At 36.4% G+C, this 24,164-nt stretch overlaps 1 protein-coding gene across 1 annotated transcript in view; it reads left to right on the forward strand.

The window, feature by feature from the left end:
* The first annotated feature begins 4,442 nt into the window (after positions 1-4,442).
* LOC104874309 (UDP-glucuronosyltransferase 2B31) overlaps positions 4,443-24,164 on the forward strand; it is a 71,201-nt gene continuing 51,479 nt past the window's right edge. The window contains exon 1 of the mRNA XM_010641320.3: positions 4,443-4,511. Within this exon, the coding sequence (XP_010639622.1) occupies positions 4,488-4,511 (24 nt within the window). The 5' untranslated portion in view covers positions 4,443-4,487. The remainder of the gene's footprint in view (positions 4,512-24,164) is intronic.

Raw genomic sequence — 24,164 nt, forward strand, 5'->3', positions numbered from 1 at the left:
TAAAATGTAGATGTTTATACTAATAAAACATATCACATAAAATTATAATGTAATAGTAGCCAGAAGATTGAATCAATGCCTTAATTTTCTACTTTAGTTCTCCTACTTACCATCCAGAGGATTTGAAAGTCCAAAAGGTGAAAATTTGAGTTTACAATTTTGCTAAACTAGGAGTTCAGAACCCTCCCAATATACCCACACCTCTGCAAATGTACAGAAACACTTGATTTGTATCAGAAGTAGAACAAAAATTTAGAACTATATTCACATAGATGAAGACAGGCTTTGGCACACCAGAAGGACTAGAAGGTTTTGGGGTCTTCATTGTAGAGGATAACATCATCAGTAAATAATACTTTAACTTCTTACTTATCCATAGTCCTTTTTTTCTTGATAGTTATTCTTTCTGGCATGAGATGGAATCTCACTATTTCTTTAATTTGAATTTCTCAAATGACCAGCAGTGGCAAGTATTTTTTCATGTGCTCAGAGGACATTTGTACTTCTTCATCTGAGAAATATCTTTTCATTTCAGATGGACATTTTTGGATAGGGTCTTTAAATTTCTGGGGTCTAATATTTTAGCTCCTTGTATATTCTAGATATTAGTCTTTTGTCTGAGGAATAGCTGGCAAAAAATGGTTTCCATCTTGTCTCTTCACTTTTATTGGTATTTCTTTTCTGTGAAGAAACTGTTTAATTTGGTGTAATCCAATTTGTTGATTCTTTGTAATATTTTCTCCACAACAAGATTTTGTTCAGAATTTCGTTGCCTACACCAGTGTCATCAGAGTTTGACCTATTCTATCACCCCACAGATTGTGTGTTTCTGTTTTAATATTTAGATCTTTGATCCATTTCAATTTTAGTTTAGTGAATGGTGAAGGATATCAGACTAGTTTCAATCTTTAGCTTGTGGAAAGCCAGTTTCCCCTGCACTGTTTGTTGAAGAGGCTGTTTCCTCTACCAAAGGTATTTGGCCCCTGTGTAAAGGATAAATAACAGAATAGAATAGGCAGAGAATTCCACACACAGTTAGCTGCCTTTCCTGCTTTAACCTGTGGCTGTTGTATAATAAGTCCCAGGAATGGGAAAGTAATCAGGACAATTTCCTTGATTAGATTTATTCCTAAGTATTTCATTTTTGTTAATGCTATTGTGAAAGGTGTTGTTTCCCTAATTTCTCTTTCAGTGAGGTTGGTATTAGTGTATAGAAATGTTATTGATTTTTCAGTGATGACTTTGTATCCTGCTATGCTATCAAATTTGGTTATTAATTCAATGAGTCAGTGAAATTTTTGAGGTCTTCATTGTAGAGGATCATGTCATCAGTAAATAATAATTTAACTTCTTACTTATATCTATTCTTTTTTCCTTTTTCTTACCTATTGCTCTGACTAGTACTTCAAGAATTATATTGAACATGAGTGGTGATAGTGGGTTTCCTTGCACTGCTCCTGATTTTAGAATTAATGCTTTAAGTTTTTCCCTATTTTCTATGATGTTGGCTATTGGTTTGTCATAAATGGCTTTTATTAGATTGAGATAAAGACCATCTATTCCAATTTACCAATTTTACAACTCCATTTCAGCTTCTCAATTTAAACACTTTCCTAAGTTTATTCATCTCTCATTCTGGAAGGACGTGTAGTTTTATGTTCTTTGACTGGTTATTTATTCTGTGGACTCTCTCAAAGGTATCTGAAACATAAGAAAAATAAGATAGATGTTGAACCTGCAAAAACATTAAGATATATTTTGTGCAGGTACAAATTCCCTATGATTAATGTATTCAGTATGTGTGACAAATATATACTAATAAAAAATAAGGTTTAAAAATGAGCAAAAGGTCACATTGGGAGATATTGGTCAAGGGGTAAAAAGTTTCAGCTGTGCCAAATAACTCTGGTAATCTAATGCACAACAGTATTACTATAGTTCTCAACATTGTATTACACAGTATATATGAAATTTGTTATGAAGGTAGACTATGTGAAGTGATGGATATATTAATTAGTTTTGGTTTTAGTGAATGCTTCAAAATGCCTTCCATTTTTAAATAATCACATTATAGAACTTAAATATACAAAAATTTTGTCAACTATGCTTCAGTAAAGTTAGGAAAAAATCTGAAAAAAAAAAAAAAAAAGCACTAGTTACGGTTGCAGAGCCAAACACTAGTGGAAGCCACATTGAAAAGATATCCAATAGCTCCATTTTATGGGAGGAATTGTAATTTAATGCCAGAAGAATTTAAAGTGCTTCACAAAAAAAGTTATAGACATTGTGTTGAAAGTATTATTAGGCCATATGATCAATTTTAAAAAAATATCATTTAGATCATCACAATACAGTGTCACCTTAGAAACCCAGACTCCACATATGTATGCTATCAGCATTTTAAAAAATCTGTTATTTCTTTTGACCTATTTGAGTTTGAAAACAATGAAATACACACTAAAACTGAATTTCATGAAGTAAAGAATTCTGACATATTTCTACAATACTTTATCATAAACTTTTTAAAAGTTTATGCTATTACTTAATTTTGAATTGATTTTGTAGATTTTCAAGTATTTCCTGACCAACTATTTACAAGTGCATATTTAAATTCCAGAAAAATATTAATGCCATATATGTTAGGACTATACACATATCAAGAAAAAATAAACACAACATATTTAGGATGTGAAAAGCCCAAGACGTGTTTTTTCATCTTGCAATGCTTTCCTGCAAAATCAATAAATTTGAATACTTGCATTTGTACTTACTGATGTAAGGAAAAACGGGATAGAAAAATAGCGGCAGTTATTTTTTGCAAAAAACACCTTTTAAAGGTTAGCTTTAAATAACACAGATAAACATGTTATTAACAAACCAAATAAATTGAAGCCTTTATCACTCTTCACTGAGTTTGTACAGCAAAACAAAAGTTATTTTTCTAAAACTATACTATACAAATAATTGATTTCAGAGCATTTTTAAATGAATAATTATGACATAAACATCTTACAATTTATTTTTCAAAAATTTCCTTTCTAAATTATTGACCTATATTAGATAAAATTGCAATTTGATGAAATTCTTCTTTTCTAGATGTCTCCACAAACTCAAATGCTTGCTCATATGCTCACGGTTGGGATTTCTGGAAGGTGACTGGATCCCTGATATGATACTGGATTATTATTCCACTGCTAAGGTTACAGCTGTGTGTGCTTTTTAGAGAAGTGAAGCCTGGTAGGTCACTGTAGGTGGGGCCTGCATGGAAGGATATATTCCTTCTACTTTGATGCTATCCTGTCCCACATGCGTGAACTGTTTCTCCACTGCCATGTCCTTCCATGATGCTGCCTTGCCTTGGAGCCAGTCAACTACGACTGAAACCTCTGCAAGCTAAAAATTAAAGCTGTAAAATAAATCTTTTCTCCTTCAACTTGTCCCTATAAGGAAAAGGTAATTAAGACATGACAGCTAACTTGACTGCATTTGTGTAAATTTGAGTGATTCCATGTGGGCACCTCCCCTTCCTCCCTCGGGAGACCCCTCAGTGCATGACAGACAGGCCACATCCCTCAGTCTTCAAGTATATATTATCTTTACACCTACCCATTTGTAAGAGCAGTTTGCATCTGTGTGCTATCTTAGGACCTTCCCATTTGGTAGATTAATCTGTAACTGTATGCTACTTTTACAACCTTGTAAACAGGACACTCAGCATCTGTGTGATGTTTTGTTTCAAGTAAACTGTGTGAAATTTCTCCTGACCCCCAATGATTTAGCAAAGTTCTGCTCCTGTGAAATTCTGCTTTCCCCCTTCCTGAGCCCTTCCCAATTAAAAGAAGCCTGCAAGCCCTTTTCATGGTTGAGAATTTTCTGAGCGTGAGCTTTCTCTTAACTGTCACCTTGTTACAGAAAAATTGTAATTCATAAGCTAAGACACAATACTGTCATGAAATGTTAAGACATGCTGTGTTTAAGATGATACTTTCCAAACTACTGCAATGTTCTCCCTGTAGCAAGAAGATATTTTAGAACTTTGCTGTAGCTGCTTATTAAAGTTTCGCCAAGCCACCTGCAAAACTGAAAAGCCCCAATGTAATGCTTCTGCTTTAACAGATAATCCCCACTTTGCTTGCAACAGTATAAAAGTTTGTTCAATTCTGAGCTTAGGGTCAGACCACAAGGACTTGTTCCCAGGGTCTGGTCTGGCCTTGCTACTGGCAATAGTCCCCCACCCCAACTCCTGATTCTCTTAAAGTTCCTTTTGGTACGCCTGCCAAAACATTTGGTGTATTGGCCTAAAAACCGAAAGTAACCTCAGGCCAAGTTACTTGGCAAGCAGGCCAGACCCTGCCAGACTGACTGAGTCAGGTCTTCCAACTCTTTCAGGGAAGGGCACTCCTTGGAGACTTCCTCAGCCCCCTCGAAGACTCAGGACACACTCCTCACGTCCAACACTTGGACTGATCCTGGAAAAGAGATGAAAGATGGCTGGTGTGACTGCAGACACGGTAGGCCACCCTGGGACAAACCTCAGTGAGAAACTTTTGGTTCTGTTTTTATCCACCTCCTGCTTAAGAAAGGGGCCTGATCACCCCCTTGAGACACAGCGTCTCATTTGTCAGGACTCTTGAGTCCGTTTGTTAAACATTTTGAACTAGAAAGGGTCACCTTGGGGTGGAACATACAACGTATGAATGAGTGTTTGTGAAAGAGTGTGACTGAGAACAGACAGTGCAAGCTTTCGACTGTACCATCCGTGTTCTAAGATGAAGGGAAGGGGCACTTGTGGTTAAAGATCCTTCCTGGAGTCATGGACTTGAAAGGGCCTGCTCGGCGATCTGTAGAAGTGTCTAGAAAGGGCTAGTTCCGAGGCTCTGGCAACTAGAAATCCTCTCAAAGCCAGCCTGGGTGGTCTTGAAAGCGCATAGCACACAGCCAGACAGGTGTTTGTGAGGAGTGCTCATCGTCGTCACCCTCTTTTGTTTTTCTTAAATCACCAAGCAAGGGTGCCACATACAGCAATACCTAGTGATCATGGGGACGGGTACCTCACACCCCATGTAGGGGAAAGGAAATAAGGGAAAAGAAAAAGAATGAGAAAATGAAAATAAAGTATTCGTAAATAGGGAAGGGAGGAGGGAGTGCAGGAAGGGCAGGGGTAAGGAGAAAAAATGAGAACCAAGACCTGTCATGTAAAGGTACAAGATCCCAATGATGAATGTAACTGTACTGTATACCTAAAAAGTACCAACACCCTCAGTGAGAGAAAAAAATTTGAATGCATGTGAAAGAATTTTAAGAAAGGATTTTGAGATGATTGTGGTGTTAAAATGAAGCCCCAAAAGCTTAGAACCTTTTGTGAATTAGAATGGCCACGTCTGTGCAATGGGTGGCCAGGAGAGGGCACTCTAGACATTGAGATAGTGAATGAACATTACTCAACTCCACATTATAGCAAGGAAAGTGTAATGTAAACAGAGAGATGATGTTGAAAAAAGGCCATATACCTGGCAGCAGTCTTGTGAAGACCAATACCCATGCAGCTGGGCATGAAAGACTAAGACATCACACAGGCAAGGCAAGCCAAAGAAAGGACAGCGGCCACTCAGCTTAGATCCAGACCAGTGCACCTACTGTAAAGAACACGGACATCATAAAAATAAATGTCTCCAACTGCTCCAAAAGAAACAGCAGCAGGAACACCAAGAGGATGGAACATCACTCACCTTGCTTTTTGCTTGGTGGGAGAGGACAGCAACTAGGAACGATGGGGCTCTCCGAGCCTAGGCCCCCTCAAGCCCCTAGTCAAACTCCAAATCAGGGGTCAATCTAGGACTTCCATGGTAGATAACAGTGCAGCGTTTTCCATTATGACCCAGCCTGTGGCCTACCTCACCAGAAGTCAGACTCAAGCAACAGGAGCCTCTGGGACAACAAGTAAGAAAAACTTCTGCCAGAGCCATGTCTGTGAAATCGGAGGACAGTGCATCACTCATCAATTTCTTTACATCCCTGAATGCCCCCTTCCCATCCTGGGAAGAGATCTGCTTTCCAAGCTGAGAGCTACCCTTAGCTTTGAAAACAACAGAAATGAACACTTGAACCTAAATCCTGATCCAGATGCTCATATTTTGATGATCTCTGCACTGCAGGAAGAAGAATGGAGGCTGTTCTGTGAGAGCTCAGACTGGGAGGAGGGACTCCATGACAGGGGAAACCTAAGAGAACTGCTTCCCAAAGTCTGGGCTGTAAATAACCCACCATGTCTGGCTAAGAATTATGCTCCTCTCATCACTGAACTCAAAGCCAGTAGCTATACACTGATATCCCTTATCCCAGGAAGCCAAACAGGGGATCCAGCCACATACAACCGATTTAAGGAAATGGGACTTTTAGAGAAAGTAGCTGCCTGTGGAACACTCCTCTCCTTCCAGTCAGTAAGCCCAATGGGGATACAGACTAGTTCAAGATCTTTTTACAGTTAATCAAGCTGTAGTCACCCTTCATCCTGTGGTATCAAACTCATACACATTACTGAGACTCATCCCACCAGATGCAGCTTGGTTTACTTGCCTCGATCTGAAAGATGCCTTTTTCTGCCAGCAGACAGCCCCTCAAAGTCAATCTATCTTTCCCTTTGAATGGGAAGATCCAGGCACGGGACACCAAGGACAATTACCCTAGACTAGGCTACCACAGGGATTCAGAAATTCCTCCCCACTGTTCAGAGGAAACATTAGCCTCTGATCTTCAAAGCTTCCCTCATCAGCAATACAACTGCAGCTCACTTCAGTATGTAGATGATCTCCTGCTCTGTGTCAAAGAGAAGTCTGACTGATGGGAAAGAACCAAGGCCCTCTGAGAATTTCTCCAAGAGACAAAGTATCTTGGAGAAGGGTCAAATTTGTCAGAGTAAGGTTTGATACGTAGGATTTGACATTAAACAGGGACAATGCCAATTAGAAAAAAAAGAGGTAATCTGCTCGGTCCCAAAACCTAACACAAAAAAGAAACTCAGGGAGTCTCTCAGGCAGTTGGCTTCTATAGGATATGGATCCCTGGTCTGGCAGAGAAGACCAAGCCTCTGTATGAGACACTCAAAGGGAAGGAAAGTGAACTCTCAAGTTTAACCTGGACACTCAAACGGGACTCTTCCTTCCTTAAGCTAAAACAGGGGTTAAACAGGCACCAGCAGTCAGGATTCCTGATGTTTCCAAACCTTTCAACTTGTTTGTTGATGAAAATGCTTATGTAGCACTGGGAGTGCTCACACAGAAGGTCTGACCCTGGGAAAGAGCAGTAGCCTACCTCTCAAAAAGTCTGGACCCCATACCAAAAGGATGGCCTCTATGTGTACAGGGCATAGCTGCCACTGTAATGCTTATTAGGGAGGCTGACAAGTGAACTTTAGGCCAAGAATTGACAGCGAGTACCTCTCATGTGATAATCAAACTGCTCAATACCTGTGGCCATAATTGGCTTTCCAAAAGCCGCATGCATTGTCCAATATCAGGCCCTCTTCTGTGAACATCCCCCCTGACACTCTCCAGTGTTAAGTCCTCCAACCCTGCCACCCATCTTTCCACTGAAGATTGGCCCACTTGACCATGACTGTCTGCTGACTGTTGATGGAATCTGTTACAGCCTGCCAGACCTACAAATGACCCCTGACTGATGCTAAGTACACACTATTCACCAATGGAAGTAGCTCAGTCAGGGAGGGGATATGACAGGCTGGCTATGCCATGGTCACCAATAAAGAGGTGCTCCTAGCCAGACCTCTTCCCCAGGATGCTCAGCACAGAACTGTGGGACTTAACACAAGCACTGAGATGGGCAAAAGGGAAAAAGGTCAAAATTTACACTGTACCTGTCCATGGAATGCTATACAAAGAAAGGGGATTACTCACAGCCAAGGGAAAACAGATAACGAAAAAAAAAAAAAAAGAGCAGGTTTTCCAACTCTTGGAAGCAATGCGTGACCCATGGAGGGTGGCAGTAATACACTGCAAAGGCCACCAGAAAGTAAAGGACACCATCACCCTCAGAGATGACAAGGCAGACATGGCTGCTAAGGAGGTAGCCAAGTCAAAAGTAATTGGCAATATGTGAACTCCCACAAGGCACAGGATGTGAGGTATTCAGAAAAAGAGGACAAATGGGCCCAAAACAGAAAGCCCTGCAGGGAGATCAGTGCTCCACTGCTCCTGGATACTCCATGATGGGCGACCAAAAGGCGAGGCCTACACCTGGGTAAAACAACATCATGACTTGACACATAGAGGAAAGACGGCATTGACCGAACTCCTGCAAAGATACTATTATATACCTCAACTTTCAACTCTCTGGGCCACAATTTGTTAAAAGTTCACCATGTGCACAAGGGCTGAGAGATGACAAAATGCCTCCCAAACTGTAGGAATTCAGTATTATGGAAAATCCCCTTTTAAAGACCTTCAAGTAGATTTCACAGAACCCAAACCCTGTTGGAGCTATTAATATTTACTTGTTCTAGTCTGTACCTATTCAGGATGAATGGAGGCCTTCCCTATAAAAACAGAAAAAGCCCAAGAGGCATGCAGAATACTCCTAAGAGAAATCATTCCAAGATATGGGCTCCCAATTACCATAAGAGGTGATAATGGTTCTGCATTTGTAGCCAAGGTGATTCAGAGGTTGAGTAAACTATTGAAAATTAACTGGAAGCTACATACGGCTTACTGGCCTCAGAGTTCAGGAAAAGTAAAAAGAATAGATAGAACCATAAAGTCAGCTTCAACCAAGTATCACTTAGAAAATGGATTTAATTACCTTCAAGAAAATTTTCAGTCATTTCCTGGATGTCTTTCTTCTATTTACAGAGCATTCACATTATTTCCCATACTGCAGGGATTTTTTTCTTTTTGTTGAGTTTATTGGTACAATCTAGGTACACAATACAGTTACATTCATCATTGGGATTCTGTACCTTTACATAATAGGTCTTGATTCTCATTTTTTCTCCTTGTCCCTGCCCTACCTTCACCCCCTCCTCCCCTCCCCAGGGATATTTTAAATTCCACTAAAAATAACAGCCCCTTTTCATTATGAGTAGCACTATATCATCTGTGAAAATAAATCCTCACACTTTATCATGAAATGATAATTCTTCTTATGATGATGCATAGTTTGTCTTTCCTATGATTCCAGCACCAACACCATTCTACTTCCTGTAGTACACTTGGGCATGCTGAATATCACCCTCTGTGACTGCACTGTCACATTATGAAAACATGTTCAAAAATGCAACCCCAGAACTGTGCTCATTTGTTATATGCAGATTTGTTATATACCATTATTCCTGGGCAGGAAGATCAATATGGTGAAAAAGGTCTTACTTCCAAAGTTGCTATACAGATTCAATGCAATTCCAATTGAAATTCTAACAGTATATTTCAGAGAACTAGAGAAAATAATCCAAAAATTGATTTGGAACCAGAAGAGACCTAGAATAGCAAAACCCATTCTAGGCAACAGAGACATGGCAAGGGGTATCACAATCCTCAACTTGAAATTAAACTACAAAGCTACTGTGATAAAAACAAGATGTTTCTGGCAAAGAAACAGACCCAAGAATAAGTGGAACAGATTAGAGAATGCAGAAACAACCCTTGACACACTCAACTACTTCATCTTTGACATATGAGCCAACCATCCTCACTGGAGGAAAGATAGCCTTTTTAATAAATGGTATTGGAAAAACTGCATTTCAGCTTGTCAAAGAATAAACCTAGACACTTATCTCTCACCGTGCGCTAAACTGAAATCCAAGTGGATTAAAAATCTAAATATTAAAACAGAAATACTAAACTTAATGGAAGTTAAATAGAACTCTTGAAGATATTGACATAGGAAAAGACTACAAACAAATCAGCACAAATAATCAACAACTGGGATCTCATCTTTTTGAAAAGCTTTTGCACTTCCAGAGAAATCACAAGCAGAGCTAAGAGACAACCAACAATGTGGGAAAAACATTTTTACCAGCCTATTCTCAGACAAAGTTCTAGTATCCAGAATCTATAAAGAACTGAAAAAAAAAAAAAATCAGACCCCAAGCAAAAAGACCCAATTCAAAAATGGGCATCTGAAATGAATAGACATTTTTCAGACAAAGAATTAATAGCAGCAAATAAACAAAAGAACAACATGTTCAACATCACTGGTCATTGGAGATGAAAACAACACTGAGATTCCATCTCACCCCAGAAAGAATGGCTGCTATCAAGAAATCAATGAATAATAAATGTTGGTGGGGTTGTGGAGAGAAAGGAAGCCTTCTCCACTGTTAGTGGAAGTGAAGACTGGTGCAACCACTGTGGAAATCAATATGGACATACCTCAAACACTTAGGATTAGAAGGCCCATTTGACCCAGCTATACCTCTGCTGGATATCTTCCCAAAAGAATTAAAAGAATCATACCAGAGCAATATATGCTCACCCATATTTATAGCAGCACAGTTTGTAAGGGGTAAAATTTAGAAACAGCCCAATTACTCATAGCTGGAGACTGGATAAAGAAGATGTGGTTTTCTAATAAATTGTACTACTATTCAGCCATAAGGAATGAGAAACTAGAGATATTTATAGCTAAGTGGATGCACATTGAGGCCATAATATTCTTAAGTGAAATTAATAAGTCACACATGAATAAATATTGCATCATTTTTCTGGTGTGAAAAACTAACAGTGTAAATAAGGACCAAATATATAATTGATATTGTGTAGTAGGAAGAAAAGTTCTAGAAGACTAGAGGAAGTGAGCAGGTTCAGTGCAAGGTAAAAAGGGAAAAATATGTGATAAGGAAAAACATAGAAACAATGTCTTTGTAAATAGGGAAGGGTGAAGGGTGGGCTGGGAAATGGGAAATAATAAGAACCAACGTAAGTCAGGTAGAGGTACAAGATCCCAATGATGAATGCAACTGTATTGTTTGTTTTAAATATACCAATAAACTTAATAAAGATAAAAAACAAAATTATTTTTCTATTTCCTACTTGCCAACCTTGTTTTTATTTTTTTATTCTCAAGTCACATACCAATTCTTTCATCTAATCTTCACTTATCTCTCTCATTTCCTTAGGTGTTTCTTGCTCTGAGCTTTGAGAGTGATTTCAATGCAATTTTATAATTACAATAATCAGATATCTAATAAACAGTATCATTTTTAATGCTAGTGTTGTACATTTCTCTTTTCATTTCTAAATCTCAATTGCTTGGCTGAAATTGACCCAATAATAGGATATTCAAAAAAGCATTTATAATTCATGGCATCAATGAGGCAATTTATCATGGAATCCCCAAATTGGAATTTTTTGTTTGGGGATCAACATGATAATGGGGCTCTCTTGAAGGTCAAGGGAGCAGTTGTTGTGCTGGACTTCCACACATTTTCAAGTACAGATCTCAATGCATTGGAAACAGTCATATTTGACCCTCTGTTAGTATGACTTTTCTTCTTAGGCTGTATTCACAGAAGGGTTCTGCTTCCATCAGTGACATTCATTTTATTTCAAAGATGCCCATTTTGAAAGAAGTTAAACTATTTGATACTTCCAAAATTTCATTCTTAACCATAGCGTTATTTCAGAGTTGCATCTGATCTTCTACACCAAGTGGGTGTTGTTAGTGCAACAAATTATACAAACATTAAAGGTACATAGCTATTTGTAATAAAGACATTATATTTAAATTATGACAGGTTCTACAAAAGAAAAATGATGAAATGTTGCAATTCTATACTTGTGATTTGTAAAACTATAGAACTTTTTACTCCAAATGTATTATTTTCACGTATATTATTAATGATATATAATATATAGCATTAACATGTTTAATGTTGAAAATCTAACAGTTCTTACATGATTTGAACTTATTAGAGATGTATGACAAAAGAATTCTTGTACATTTATAACACCAAAGACAAACTCCACAAAGCATTGAAGTCATTCTTACCTCTAGAGCTGCTATGCTAAGGTAAAGCACCTCTGTCAGGAGTAACATTTAAACTACAATCACAAATGAGAAAAAAAGCAAATGTTATGGTATGTCATGGATGAATTCCCATGTCAGGGCAGATAATAGACTACATATATAAAGCTGGAAAAATGAAAACATTTTGGTGGTGTCAAGGAATAACTGAAAGACAAATGTGTATAAACAGAATGTGCAGAGACAAAGCAATAAAAGATGACATTGCCAGAGTCTGAACACTCAGAGTCCTCTAGTCCAAAAACAGCTTTACATTTTATTCTAACAGTAATAGAATTCAGGCAGAAGTTAATTTTGGCTATTGGGTGGCAATATAGTGGTAGAGGATAAAAGAGTGGGAAGACAGGGTGGGGAGAGAAGGTATTTAACCAACCCTGAGACAGTTCCTGTTAAAAACTCCATGATGATAATTGTCATGCTGCATTGTAGATGTTTTTGTTAAAATGGTTAATTGCCACGTCTTCTGTTTTGAAAGATTGAACTTCTCCTCCTTACATTCTATTTTCACTTCAAAGATATTTGCAAATAGAAAATTGCCATGTAAAGTAAATACTAAATAATAACAAAAGGAAAATACACCACTGGTGTTACAAGTCTAACTTTTGTGGACTTGATATACTTAGGGCAAATTTATTGGATCACAGTATTGGTATCTTTGTGATTGTCCTTTAGATACAGAGAATATTAATAGGTTATCAATAATTCACCATGACCAGCTAGTGAAGCCCCTGGACTGAGCAGTCTTCTGAATTGAGTTCGTCATGTGCCACAAAGACACCAAGCACCTTCGGGGTGTGGCCCACAACCTGTCATGGTTCCAGTACCACTTTTTGGATTTGACATGGTTTTTGCTGGCCTGTGTGGCCATTCTGACATTCATATAGACAAAATATTTAGGTGTTTCTTGCTCTGAGCTTTGAAAGTGATTTCAATGCAATTTTATAATTACAATAATCAGATATCTAATAAACAGTATCATTTTTAATGCTAGTGTTGTACATTTCTCTTTTCCTTTATAAATCTCAATTGCTTGGCTGAAATTGACCGAATAATAGGATATTCAAAAAAGCATTTATAATTCATGGTGGAATTCATGGCATCAATGAGGCAATTAATCCCCAAATTGGACATTTTTTGTTTGGGGATCAACATGATAATGGTGCTCACTTGAAGGTCAAGGGAGCAGTTGTTGTGCAAACTGTATTGTTGTCCAAAGTTTGAAGAAACTGGGAAGAAGAAGAAAAAGAAGCAGCTGTTTTAGAGAACATTACTTGGAGTCATGACGGATGTACTTTCTCCAGTCTGTCCCAAGGAAGAAGAGGTTGAAATGGCAGAATCCCTCCTCCTGTGACAAGGAAAACTTCAACCTAATTTATCAAATTAATTTTTGTTTCTGAGGGATCCACTGCTTAAGAGATAGAAATACTTCAGGGCAAAGAACAAAATACAGTAAAAATTAAAAATAATACCTTATATATTTATAATGAAATTTGAAGGTCTAACTTAACAAGTTATCCCCAGACATTTTATTGAGTATAAACTGTTTACTAAGTCATACATGTACAAAAACACATTTAAAATCCTACTCAAACTTTCAATGTGCTTTTTCAAATTCGCAGCCTGTTTTAATTTCATTTCTAATTCAGAACATTGTAATTTTCACTTATTCTCAAGGGATCACTTCATAATTATAGTGGTGTACTTGATTCAAGCTTCCATGTGGTCCTGGAAAACCAGCGATGCTTTTTGTATTTTACTGGACATTCTGCCTCAGCATCCTGTCTGTCCCCAGAGATGAAGCAAGGCATTTATTTCCATTCAGGTAGATGTTTATTAGTAGAGTTAAAAAATGATTCCTACCTACTTTCCAAAATAAAACTGAACTATTCACACTTGGTTTTCAGGAGCTTATCTTCTGTTCTCTTTGCCCCATTTCAAAGATTGGCCTGAATATTCAGTCTCATTTCAGCCTTGAGGAATTGATCTAAAGTTTCAATTGCTCAATTGTAACTGCATATCCATGTAATTGTATGTCTACTTATTCTAAAATGTGATACAGAAGTAATTAGCTGCCTTACAGTTATAGCTTTCAAAAATTTGAATTAGAGTTTGAAATAATGATTGTCCTACACATTCTACTTCAGACAACAAGTCTATCTTTATTTCTTCCATAGTACCTTGTAACCTTGACACTTAGCAAGAAAATATTGTCACTAGCCATGACCAAAAAGAATATAATCATTCCTTTCAGCCTAAGCACAGAAAGACTGGCCAGATGGCCGAGGATTTAGCTCAGTGTTTCCACCGCTTGCCTCACAAGTACAAGATCTCGAGTTTGATCAATGGTTAAAAAAAAAAAAAAAAAAGAGACTGGCCAGAATAAATAACAAAGAAAACAGCACAAAAATTACATAAATTCATATGAAAAATAGAGAAGTCCAAATACAAATCCTCTCAACTCACCGCCGTTGAAGGATTTTATGATTAAAGTGGTCTAAACTGAGTAATATCTAGTTGTTTAAAACAGTGTGAAGACCATCACCCACATATTATTGGATAAATTCTTCATCCTAAAGATAAACTTATTGAAGAAATATACTACAGCCATTTTAGTTCAATCAGAGCATCTATAGTTTACAAGATAATTTTTGATGTAACTCATGTGATAATTGACACTTTGGAAAAAAACAAAATCAATACAGACTACCAGAAGCAATATTGCAAAATCATGCACATAAGCTTGAAATAATTGATGTTAAGTCTACTATGTAATACATATAAAAATAAGGATTCACATTTTTTGTATATTGGGAAATAGAATAAATCATCAAAATAAAATGTCCAGCATACATAAGGTTGAAAATTATGAATAAATAATGAACAAAAATAAAAATGTCAAGTAACAAATAAATGATAACAAAAGTCAGTAAATATAAAAGAAATAAAGTCAATTAGTATTTTTCCCATCAAGATATTTAACCTTTGATAGTCTAGGAAAACTACTCCTGAGAGAGTTCATTATAGAATATCTCTTTCAAATAAAGAGGGAACACAACTTTTCATCCTGTAATTTTACATTTAGCATTCATTCAGGCAGAAATACTTTCAGTTAATATACTTCTATATAGAACAATTCATTCATAATTTGAATAGTTGCCAGTAATGCACATATTTTTACAAAAAGTTTTCAGGTTTGGAACCATAATAGAATGGGTGTTTTGCAGCCCAAAGTTACTTAATGTTCTACTATCAAATTGTTAAAAACTTACAGAATGTGTTAAGAGGACCTAGAAACAAACTGATGCAACTACATTTATCTTATTCTGGTTAAATGAGTTAAAATATATATTGGACAAAAGGCAGCCTCTTTAAGAAGTGGTGCTGGAAAAACGTGTATATCTACATATAGCAATTCAAACTACATTCCTGTCTCTCACCCTGTGCAATAATCAAAATGGTTAAAAGACATAGGCACATGAAACTACTGAAAGAAATCCTAGAGAAAATAATGGAGTTCACCAGCACAGTGACTTTGTGAACAAGACTTCAATAAGGCAGGAAATAATAGCAAAAATAAAGAAAGTGGACTATATCATATTACAAATTTTCTATAAAGCTGTTGCAACATACTACTGTGGTGGCACAGATGATAAAAAAATCCGCAGAATCAAGATCCAAGTGGACACCTAGAGGCCCAGAGGTATTGATTCACAGAGACTTAGATTTCAAGAAAATAACCCCACACTGAAGCCTCTGTGCTATTTATTTGCAATTTAAGGATGTGAGAACACAATGCAGAACAAAACATTTGTATATTTTCTATATTTGTATATGAGTTTGGTTATGTGCTCACTTCAGCAGCACATATATGAAAATAGAAGTTTTGTTAGGAAAGGAAGAAACAGTATGTTTTGCTACATCACATATGTCAACTTAGTTTAAGCACAAGGAATACAATGGCCAAAGCAAACACCTCTGATAATAACTTATTGTTAATTGTGCTTGTCTTTTGCCTCTGCAGATCTGCTCTTATGATTAACCAGGCATTCTGGGAGCCTGAGAACTGTTGCTCCAAGATCTCTATCTTTTGCACTCATTTCCATGAGTGGCCAGAGTCTCCCAAAAACTCCTCCTTTTTTTCATAGTTCAGATTGAGCAGAGGAGAGAGAGTACAGGGTAGATGTATATTGAGCTTGATGTGGGAAGAACATCATTGCTTCTGCCCAGAGGTTCTGTTTGAACAGCATGCAGAACACTCTTAGGACTACAAGAAAGAGTAGAAAAAAAAAAAAGATTATTCCAATAGCTGTATGAACCTGAATGGGAGAGTTGAGACTAGAGAACCAGTTCTCAAGTTTGAGCCAGTAAGCAATACCATTGAGGTCATTCAAAGTAATGTGAGCTTCTATTTGAAATTTAAGAAGTTTAATCAGCCCCACTAATTAGTAACATCTCTTTCAAGATTTGGATGAAAGGCAACATGGAGAAGCTTTTGGCTATTCCCAAGTTTCAGAATGATTGACAAGAATAAGAGTAATGCGCAATGAGTGATACTCAGCATCACAACTAAACCAACTAGTCATCCACAGGGCTGTTGGTGTTTGCCAAACCAGTTGACAGCTGCCTCAAGGATGTTATCTTTGCAGAACATAAAAACTACCAATAAACTCAATGAGAAAAAATTAGTTTGAGTCAGTGATTCTGAAGCGATATTTTGGAAATAACCATTCATAGTCTGAGCAGTTTGGATAGAGTGAGTGAAAGAAACTGCTGCAGTCGCTACTGTAGTGGCCAACAGTGTAGCTGCAATAACAGTTGTAATCAAAATGCCTAGAAAGTACTTACATCTGAAATGTTTAAGCTCTGAGGTGATTGGTTCAAAAGTGAAATCTCCTATCCACTCTTGAGTGAGATAGGTGGGAATCCATGTTTTAGCTCATATCCTGAGTTCCATATGTGCAAATGAGAAATTTTGAAAATTGTTTATATGTTGTTGGGACTAGAAAGAAATACAATATTGTTGGTAGCATTGGTGACTATACAAAGTGGAAATTCTGCCAGGAATTATCATGTGTGGGATAACATGTCCCAAGCTTTAAAATAGCCAGAATTGCTATAATCCCTCCCACAGTCTCTTAAAGGTGCAGGATGTGTCAGTTAAGCTCTGCCTGTATATGAGGTGTCAATAGAGAAAAGAGATGGTTTTGGATCTCCTGATGTAACTGTATCAAAGATAGGTGAAGTGTTGTGGCTGGTGTTTAGATGTTCCCCCAAGTCTTATGTGGTCAAAGGTGTAGCTTTTTCAGGGGTGGCCCGCTCTAGAGTGCATGACACTGGAATTGATTTATAGAGCAATGCTAGGATCAAGGGCACTAGGATTAAGGGTGTGAGTGCTACCTTCCCAATATTACCTGGATAAGGTATAAGGGATAGAAAGAACATTGGTTGTTCCCCTTGCTCTCTTTGCTACCTTCTCCCTGCCACAAACTGTTTCTTCTCTGCAGTGCTTGTCTGCCTTGCCACGTTGCCTGAAAGCCAGCTGCTTTTGGACTGAAACCTCTACAAACTTTAAGCCAAATAAACATTTTCTAGATTAATTTTGGGGACTGGGTATTTTGCATCAACAAATACAGAAAATTACCTAAGATGTGAGGTAAGATCTTGAGCCCAATAAATCACGCCACTTACTCAGGGTATATATATCAGCAAACTTTGAAAGATAAGGAGCCTTTTTACCTTCATAATTGTGATCTTATAAGTGACTTGCATGATTATTGCAGGAAACAGGTTTACAGAAGTGAAGAGAATTCTTGTGTTTTGCAGTGTCTCACATGATATAGACACACAGCCTTTGCATGAATTCATAGAGGGCCTGTCAGTGACAAAATGATCAACATCCTTTCCTCCAAGTGAGTACTTCTACAGCGTCCAGCCATGTGGACCAGATAAGGGCTGTCAGTAAAGAATCGATGGCTTTGGTATGTGATTTGTGGGAATAAAATGTTTCTCTACTGCAGTGAAACTTTCTGAATCATAATTTGCAATGTTTAAAGTAAATAGTTCTTTAGATACTTGTTCTTGTTAAGGGAGTTTCTCCGTCATACTCTCCCTTTTTGATTTAATAATTGGGTCTTGAGGAGTCCATTGGCTTGTTCTACTATTGCTTGACATGGAGGATTAGCATATATACCCATGCAATGTTTAATATGACATATTTTGAAGAAAAGCTTGAAGAGAATTAGAATTATGGGTAGGACCATCACCAGTTTTAATTTGTAAGGGCAATCTCAGTACAGTAAAGCATTAGATTAAATGCTGTTTAAGGTGTTTTGCCATTTCATCTAATTGTTAAGAGACATACATATAACCAGAGTAGATTTATATAGAAACATGAATACATTTCAGTTTATCAAAAGAATTATGGAGAGTAATGTCTATTTGTCTAATTTTATTGACTTTAACCTTTGGGGGCAAATCAGCAATAATATTGAGGAGATGAACATATAGCTGTTACTTTTTATCAATTATGGCTGTCTTAGAATTTGAATACCTATAGAATGTTAACAGGTACCCATTATAAAGTTTTGTAAAGAAAACGATGTCAAGAAAAACATATGTTAACATGTCATTCATGATGACAATATATTAAAAACATGAAGAGACTTTTATCTAAGTTTGTTATTTTTAAGAGGGTCATCTAAGGAGAATATCTCTGTCCATCAATGTACTTTATGTGACATTGTTTAGACTGTATTATGAGCACTATATATATATATTTTTTATATATATATTATATATATAACATGCATATCACATATATATAGATATCACATTATTTACAGATATCACATAACAATCACAAAAGTATAAGCCTTTCGAAGGTATTTTCATCCTTTTGATGCTTTGTCTCATGCTTGATTGGCATCTACATTTCACACAAATTGACAGATAACAAGTAAAGGAAAGCCTGATAGCTGAGCTTAAAAATTTATAATCATAAATAATTTTAGCCTGGAAGTCACCAGTTTGATGTTGCCTTCAAAGATTCACCAGTTTTGCATCTTTGAAGACATATACACTTTGAAACTAGTTATGTATTTAATATACAATAAAATCAGCAATAGTGATTGTAACTATTCAGGTTGGAACTGCCCAAAGAGATAGCTTCATCTTGTTTTTTGGTCATGGACCAGTTTAGTAACTTTGTTAGTCATGTAGAAAAAGTCATATGTGGTACCAATTTCAGAAATGAGATTTATAGCCTTTGTCTGGAAAGATCAATTAAACAAATGAAGAGAGTTGACATCTTGGAAGGAGTAATCGGTGAGAGTTAGGACCATAGGCCTTTTACCTTCTTTGAGCAGCAGTGAGCTTTTAGAAGGAATAGTCTGGCCTCAAGCAGATTAACAGGAGCAAAATTTTAAAATAACCAAATGTACATATTTCCTTTTATAAAATATAACAAACTTTTCTTGACATATTTGAGGCATTTATTTTTTCCAACATTTCTATTTTTCTTTTTGGAAGGACAAAGACCTTATAAAAAAAATCCTCTCATATCAAAAATATACATCTACACTTACAGCTTTCTCCATATTTTCTTTTTATCTTACTTACCTTAATCTGTTTGTAACAAACCTCACAGCATCTGTTTGAATTTTAAACTATCCTTTCCCTTCTCCTTTTGTCTTTGTTCTCAGGTTATTATATTTTAAATATGACTGGCTGCCACTACACTCAAAGTAGGCCTGAAAAGTAGCAAAAAAAGCAAATTAATCTGTAATTGTAGTCTAAGAATTTATGGTGCATGAGAAATATTTGATGTATATTAATGAAACAAAAATATCAACTGAAATTGAAATAAAAAAATAAATTTATTAATCAGTTAAGATATGTAAGAATGGGGTCTTTAGATTCAAGAAATGGAATTTATATCCAGGAGACCATCTGGGGTAATGTTTCAAGAGGAGTTCCTTTTTTAAAAATGTTTGTTTCTCAGAAATGGAACTTTTGTTTATTATTTTTGGTTGGTTCTTGTAGCTAAGTTTTCCTTAATCCATTCAAGTAGAGGTCTTATGTGCACATTGAGAGTCATTTTTCTATATGGATGAAGCAGTATTTGTAGTGCATTTTTTAAAAATTTTGGCTCCTGCATGAAGTTACCTGATCACCACATGTATCTGTATCTCCCCTTGCACTGGCTCTGTTGTCCTCTGACAACAGCCTGTAATAGTCTATGGCTCCATGCAGGGACGAAATATCCACGCAGAGTGGGCGAACCAAGATGGGGTAGGACATGTCTGCCTCTCTTCTAGGATCTGGTTCATACACAGAATCTCCCAGTTGAGCCCTTAGTTGTGTGAAATCCATTCTCATGTCTAGACCCAAACTGACTCCAGAGGCAGTGAAACCAAAGCATTAATTTATTCTACTGCAAGAACACCACCCACACATGTGGATTGATATGCCAGAATTGAGAAGCTGTGTATTTTTATTTTAAACTCATAAGAATCCTTCACCCTATTATAGGATATTAGTTCTATTTTTGTATTTATCATTTTAATATCAATGAAAATACTTTTAGATTATTGCATACAGACAGCAATAGGCATTGTACTAACAATATGTCATTGGGGCCAGATATTTAGCTCAATGGTTCCACTGCCTGCCTCACAAGCACAAGGACCAGAATTCAATCCCTGGTACCAAAAACAAAAACAAAAACAAACAAACAAACAAGCAAACAGAAAAGACCCAATATGTCATTAACCCTTTCATGTTTTTACATTTGTGAATTGATATAAACTTTCCAATTGTTAAGCCATGTAAACCACAAGTATTTGAGATAAGTTATTTTCTGAAAATGTGCATAAAGTCTTCTATGAAAATCCCCAAAGAGCCAAAATAAGAAATAAAAAAATAATTGTGCTCTAACAAAGTAGATGCTGTAATCAGCTTCTAGCACAGATTGAACAGACAGATGGAAAAACTTTCACAAGATAATTACAATTAAATCAGTAGGCACTCTAGATGTAATCGTTATGGTATACTTGAGCCTTAGATAAAATACTGATGAGGGTTCTTATTTCCCTGATAAATGTGGCTCAGGTTAGCATAATTTACTCATTTGGCTTTTGTTGTTTGTAGTCACTTGTTTTTTATTTGTTTTTTAAAATAAGTCCAATAGGTGTGTGGTATTATAATTTAGATTTTCCCCCTTTGGCTATCTCTCTTGATGCCCTAGAGAGTTATGGATGGAAGGAACTTTCACAAGTATCTGAAAAAGGAGAAGGAACCTTTTCCAAAGGAACCTCCTTTGTTTGAATAGAATGAGCAACAACCTTGCAATAGGCCAAGAAGCAATTTGTTCAACTTTATGCGACCTAGAAATCATCTTCATTTTTGTTCTACACATTCCCAGTCCTCTACTTCCAAACATCCCTCCAAAGGAAAACAAAGCAATTGTTGATGAATAACAATTAATAATTCAACAAGCTGAGGCTGTCATTGTGGGTGTTGCTTAAATCATTTTTCTTCTTTGACCCTTGACATTAAAACAAGAGAGAAGACAAATGCAAAAAATAAGAGAAAGAATATATAAGAAAGCACAGCCTCTATTCATCAATTGGACAGTTGTAACCTGTGGATTGAAAGACTTAGATTGTCACCTATACCACCATATTGGGATGAACATTGGGAAGACTTTATTCCTTTTCCAATCTTTGGGAAGTTGGTCTTTGTTGAATTGTAGCTGTAGATTATTTCATGTTTTTCTCCTAGTTTTTCACTTCACAGTTTCCTGCCTCACTATTTTCTAGCCTCACATGGTGGGTATCAAAATGGTCTCACCCCCTGATCTGCAGAGACAGGTTTCATCTCTCACAGTGAGTTTCAAAAAATTCCTCCCACAGGGCACCCCATGTCAGTCACTTATCACAGTGTACCACCACAATGGTGCAGATAAAAGATTGCTCAGAAATAACCCTTCTTCTTAACATCAAGAGGCCCAGAGAGATTGCTTTTTCAGACTAAAGTGTCAAGAAAACAGCCCCAAACTGAAGTTTCTGTGGTTATTTATTTCTAATGAAAGAATGTAAGAACAAAGATGGAGAAGAAAAATCAACAATAAGTTATTATCAGAGATACTTGCTCTGGCCATTGTGTTCCTTGTCCCTGATAAGCTTGCTTATTGACATGTGTTACATGGAACACTGTGCTGTGACTTCCTTGACCAAAACTCTTATACAAGTTGAAAATATTTTTCTTCAATTTTATTTAACATAAATGAGTTGGTTTTTATCAAATACTTTTCTACATCTATTGGCACGATCACTTGTTGGTGGTTAACTATGCTGCATGCTTTCATCCCAAATTAAACAAAATGGTCAGATTTGAGGATATGGCAAAGGATTATAGTTAGCTATGCCAAAATTATATCACTGTAATACAAATAAAGACAGCTCTGTAAAAGCAAAAATGCCTTTAATTACAAGCATTCATCAAACTTAGCACTAAAAACAAACCAATAAACAGTGGATTTATGTGAAGAAAAGGAAATAAAACTCCTCCCCAAACTCCTGTCATCCCCAAAGCCAATCCAGGATGCACGAAGAAGTACAACAGCATAAGGCAAACACCTGAACTACTTGATCAGTTAGCATAAATTAGAAAATAGTTCAAAGAAATACTAGAGGGTTGAGAAGATACAGTAAAAACAGATAATGAAAGTGAACACCCAAAAAAAAAAAATGAAGTAGCTTTCAGCAGAAAATAATAAAAACTGTATGAACTAAGCATAAAATTGTACAAAATGTGAATGACCATGAACCAGATAATTAGAGTTTATGGATGGTTTCAATAAAAAAAGTCCAAGCAATTAAATATCATAGTGAATGTACGGGCAGCAGACCCAACCAATGTGAGGACAGAATTTCAGAACTAGATGACAATGATGAAAATGAAGAAAAACTACACAGGTGCCTTCAAATCAACAAGAGGACATGGAAATAAATCAAACATTGCTGAATGTTGCTAAGAATACTAATTGAAAAGTAATTCAAAAGTTAAAAATTAGAAAACAACACAAAAGGCATAACAAAGCTGTTCACAGAAATGATGCAGAAAACTTTCCAAAACTGCTGAAAGAATTACACAGACAGACATAGAGGAGCCTAAATAGCCATGAATAAAAAGAACTTCTCCAAGACACATTATACTCAAAGTACTAGAGTTAATCACAGGGAGAAAAACCTTAAAAGCTGATAGAGAAAGGCAATAAATCAAATATACAGGTAAACTCATTGGAATTATAGCAGACTTTTTACATAAACCTATCAGGCCAGGAGGGTTTGGACTGAAATGTTTCAAGCCCTAAAAGATAATAAATTCCAATTCCAATTTATGTATCCTGCAAAACTTTCCTCTAAAACTGATAGAGAAAGAAGGTACTTCCATGTGAGAACAAACTTTAAAAAATTGATGACCAAAATACCAGAATTTAAAAAATCCCCAAGGATATCCTAGAGACAGTGATGCCAACAATTTGAATAACTAAAAATGAATTATAGTTCAAGAAGAATGAGTATACCAGCCTGATGAGCAGGAAAATGAAGAGAAAAAATAAGGACACCAGAAACAGGAAAATAATGCAATGACAAAGACAAAACATTATTTAAATGATGTGGTTGTGAACTGAATTGATTGTGAACAAAATCAAATTTCCATATAAGGTTTAATGTCACCCATTGTGGAGTTCACAAACTGAAGCAAATTTTTGCTGAACACTTCTGTTTGTGAACTGAGTTGTTCATGTAAAAAGCATTTATGAACCAAGGTATCATCAGTGTAACTCTCAGGGATAACTTTCAATATGAATGGTCTCAATTCCCCAATAATTAGAGTGACAGAATGGATCAAGAAAGAAAACCAAACAGGTTGTATTTTATAAGAAAGACTTACTTTAATGTGAAGCTCAATTAAAAATCAAAAGAGGTAAAACAATATTTCATGAAATGAGAACCTGGAAAAATACAGGAGTAGTTATACCAATTTCAGACTAAGTGAATTTCAAGACAAAAACTATCAGAACGACAAAGAAAGTCATTGCATATGGGTAAGGGCACAATGCA

Source organism: Fukomys damarensis, unplaced genomic scaffold, assembly GCF_012274545.1.
Source record: "Fukomys damarensis isolate Sample0158 unplaced genomic scaffold, DMR_v1.0_HiC HiC_scaffold_35, whole genome shotgun sequence".
Taxonomy (NCBI): Eukaryota; Metazoa; Chordata; class Mammalia; order Rodentia; family Bathyergidae; genus Fukomys; species Fukomys damarensis.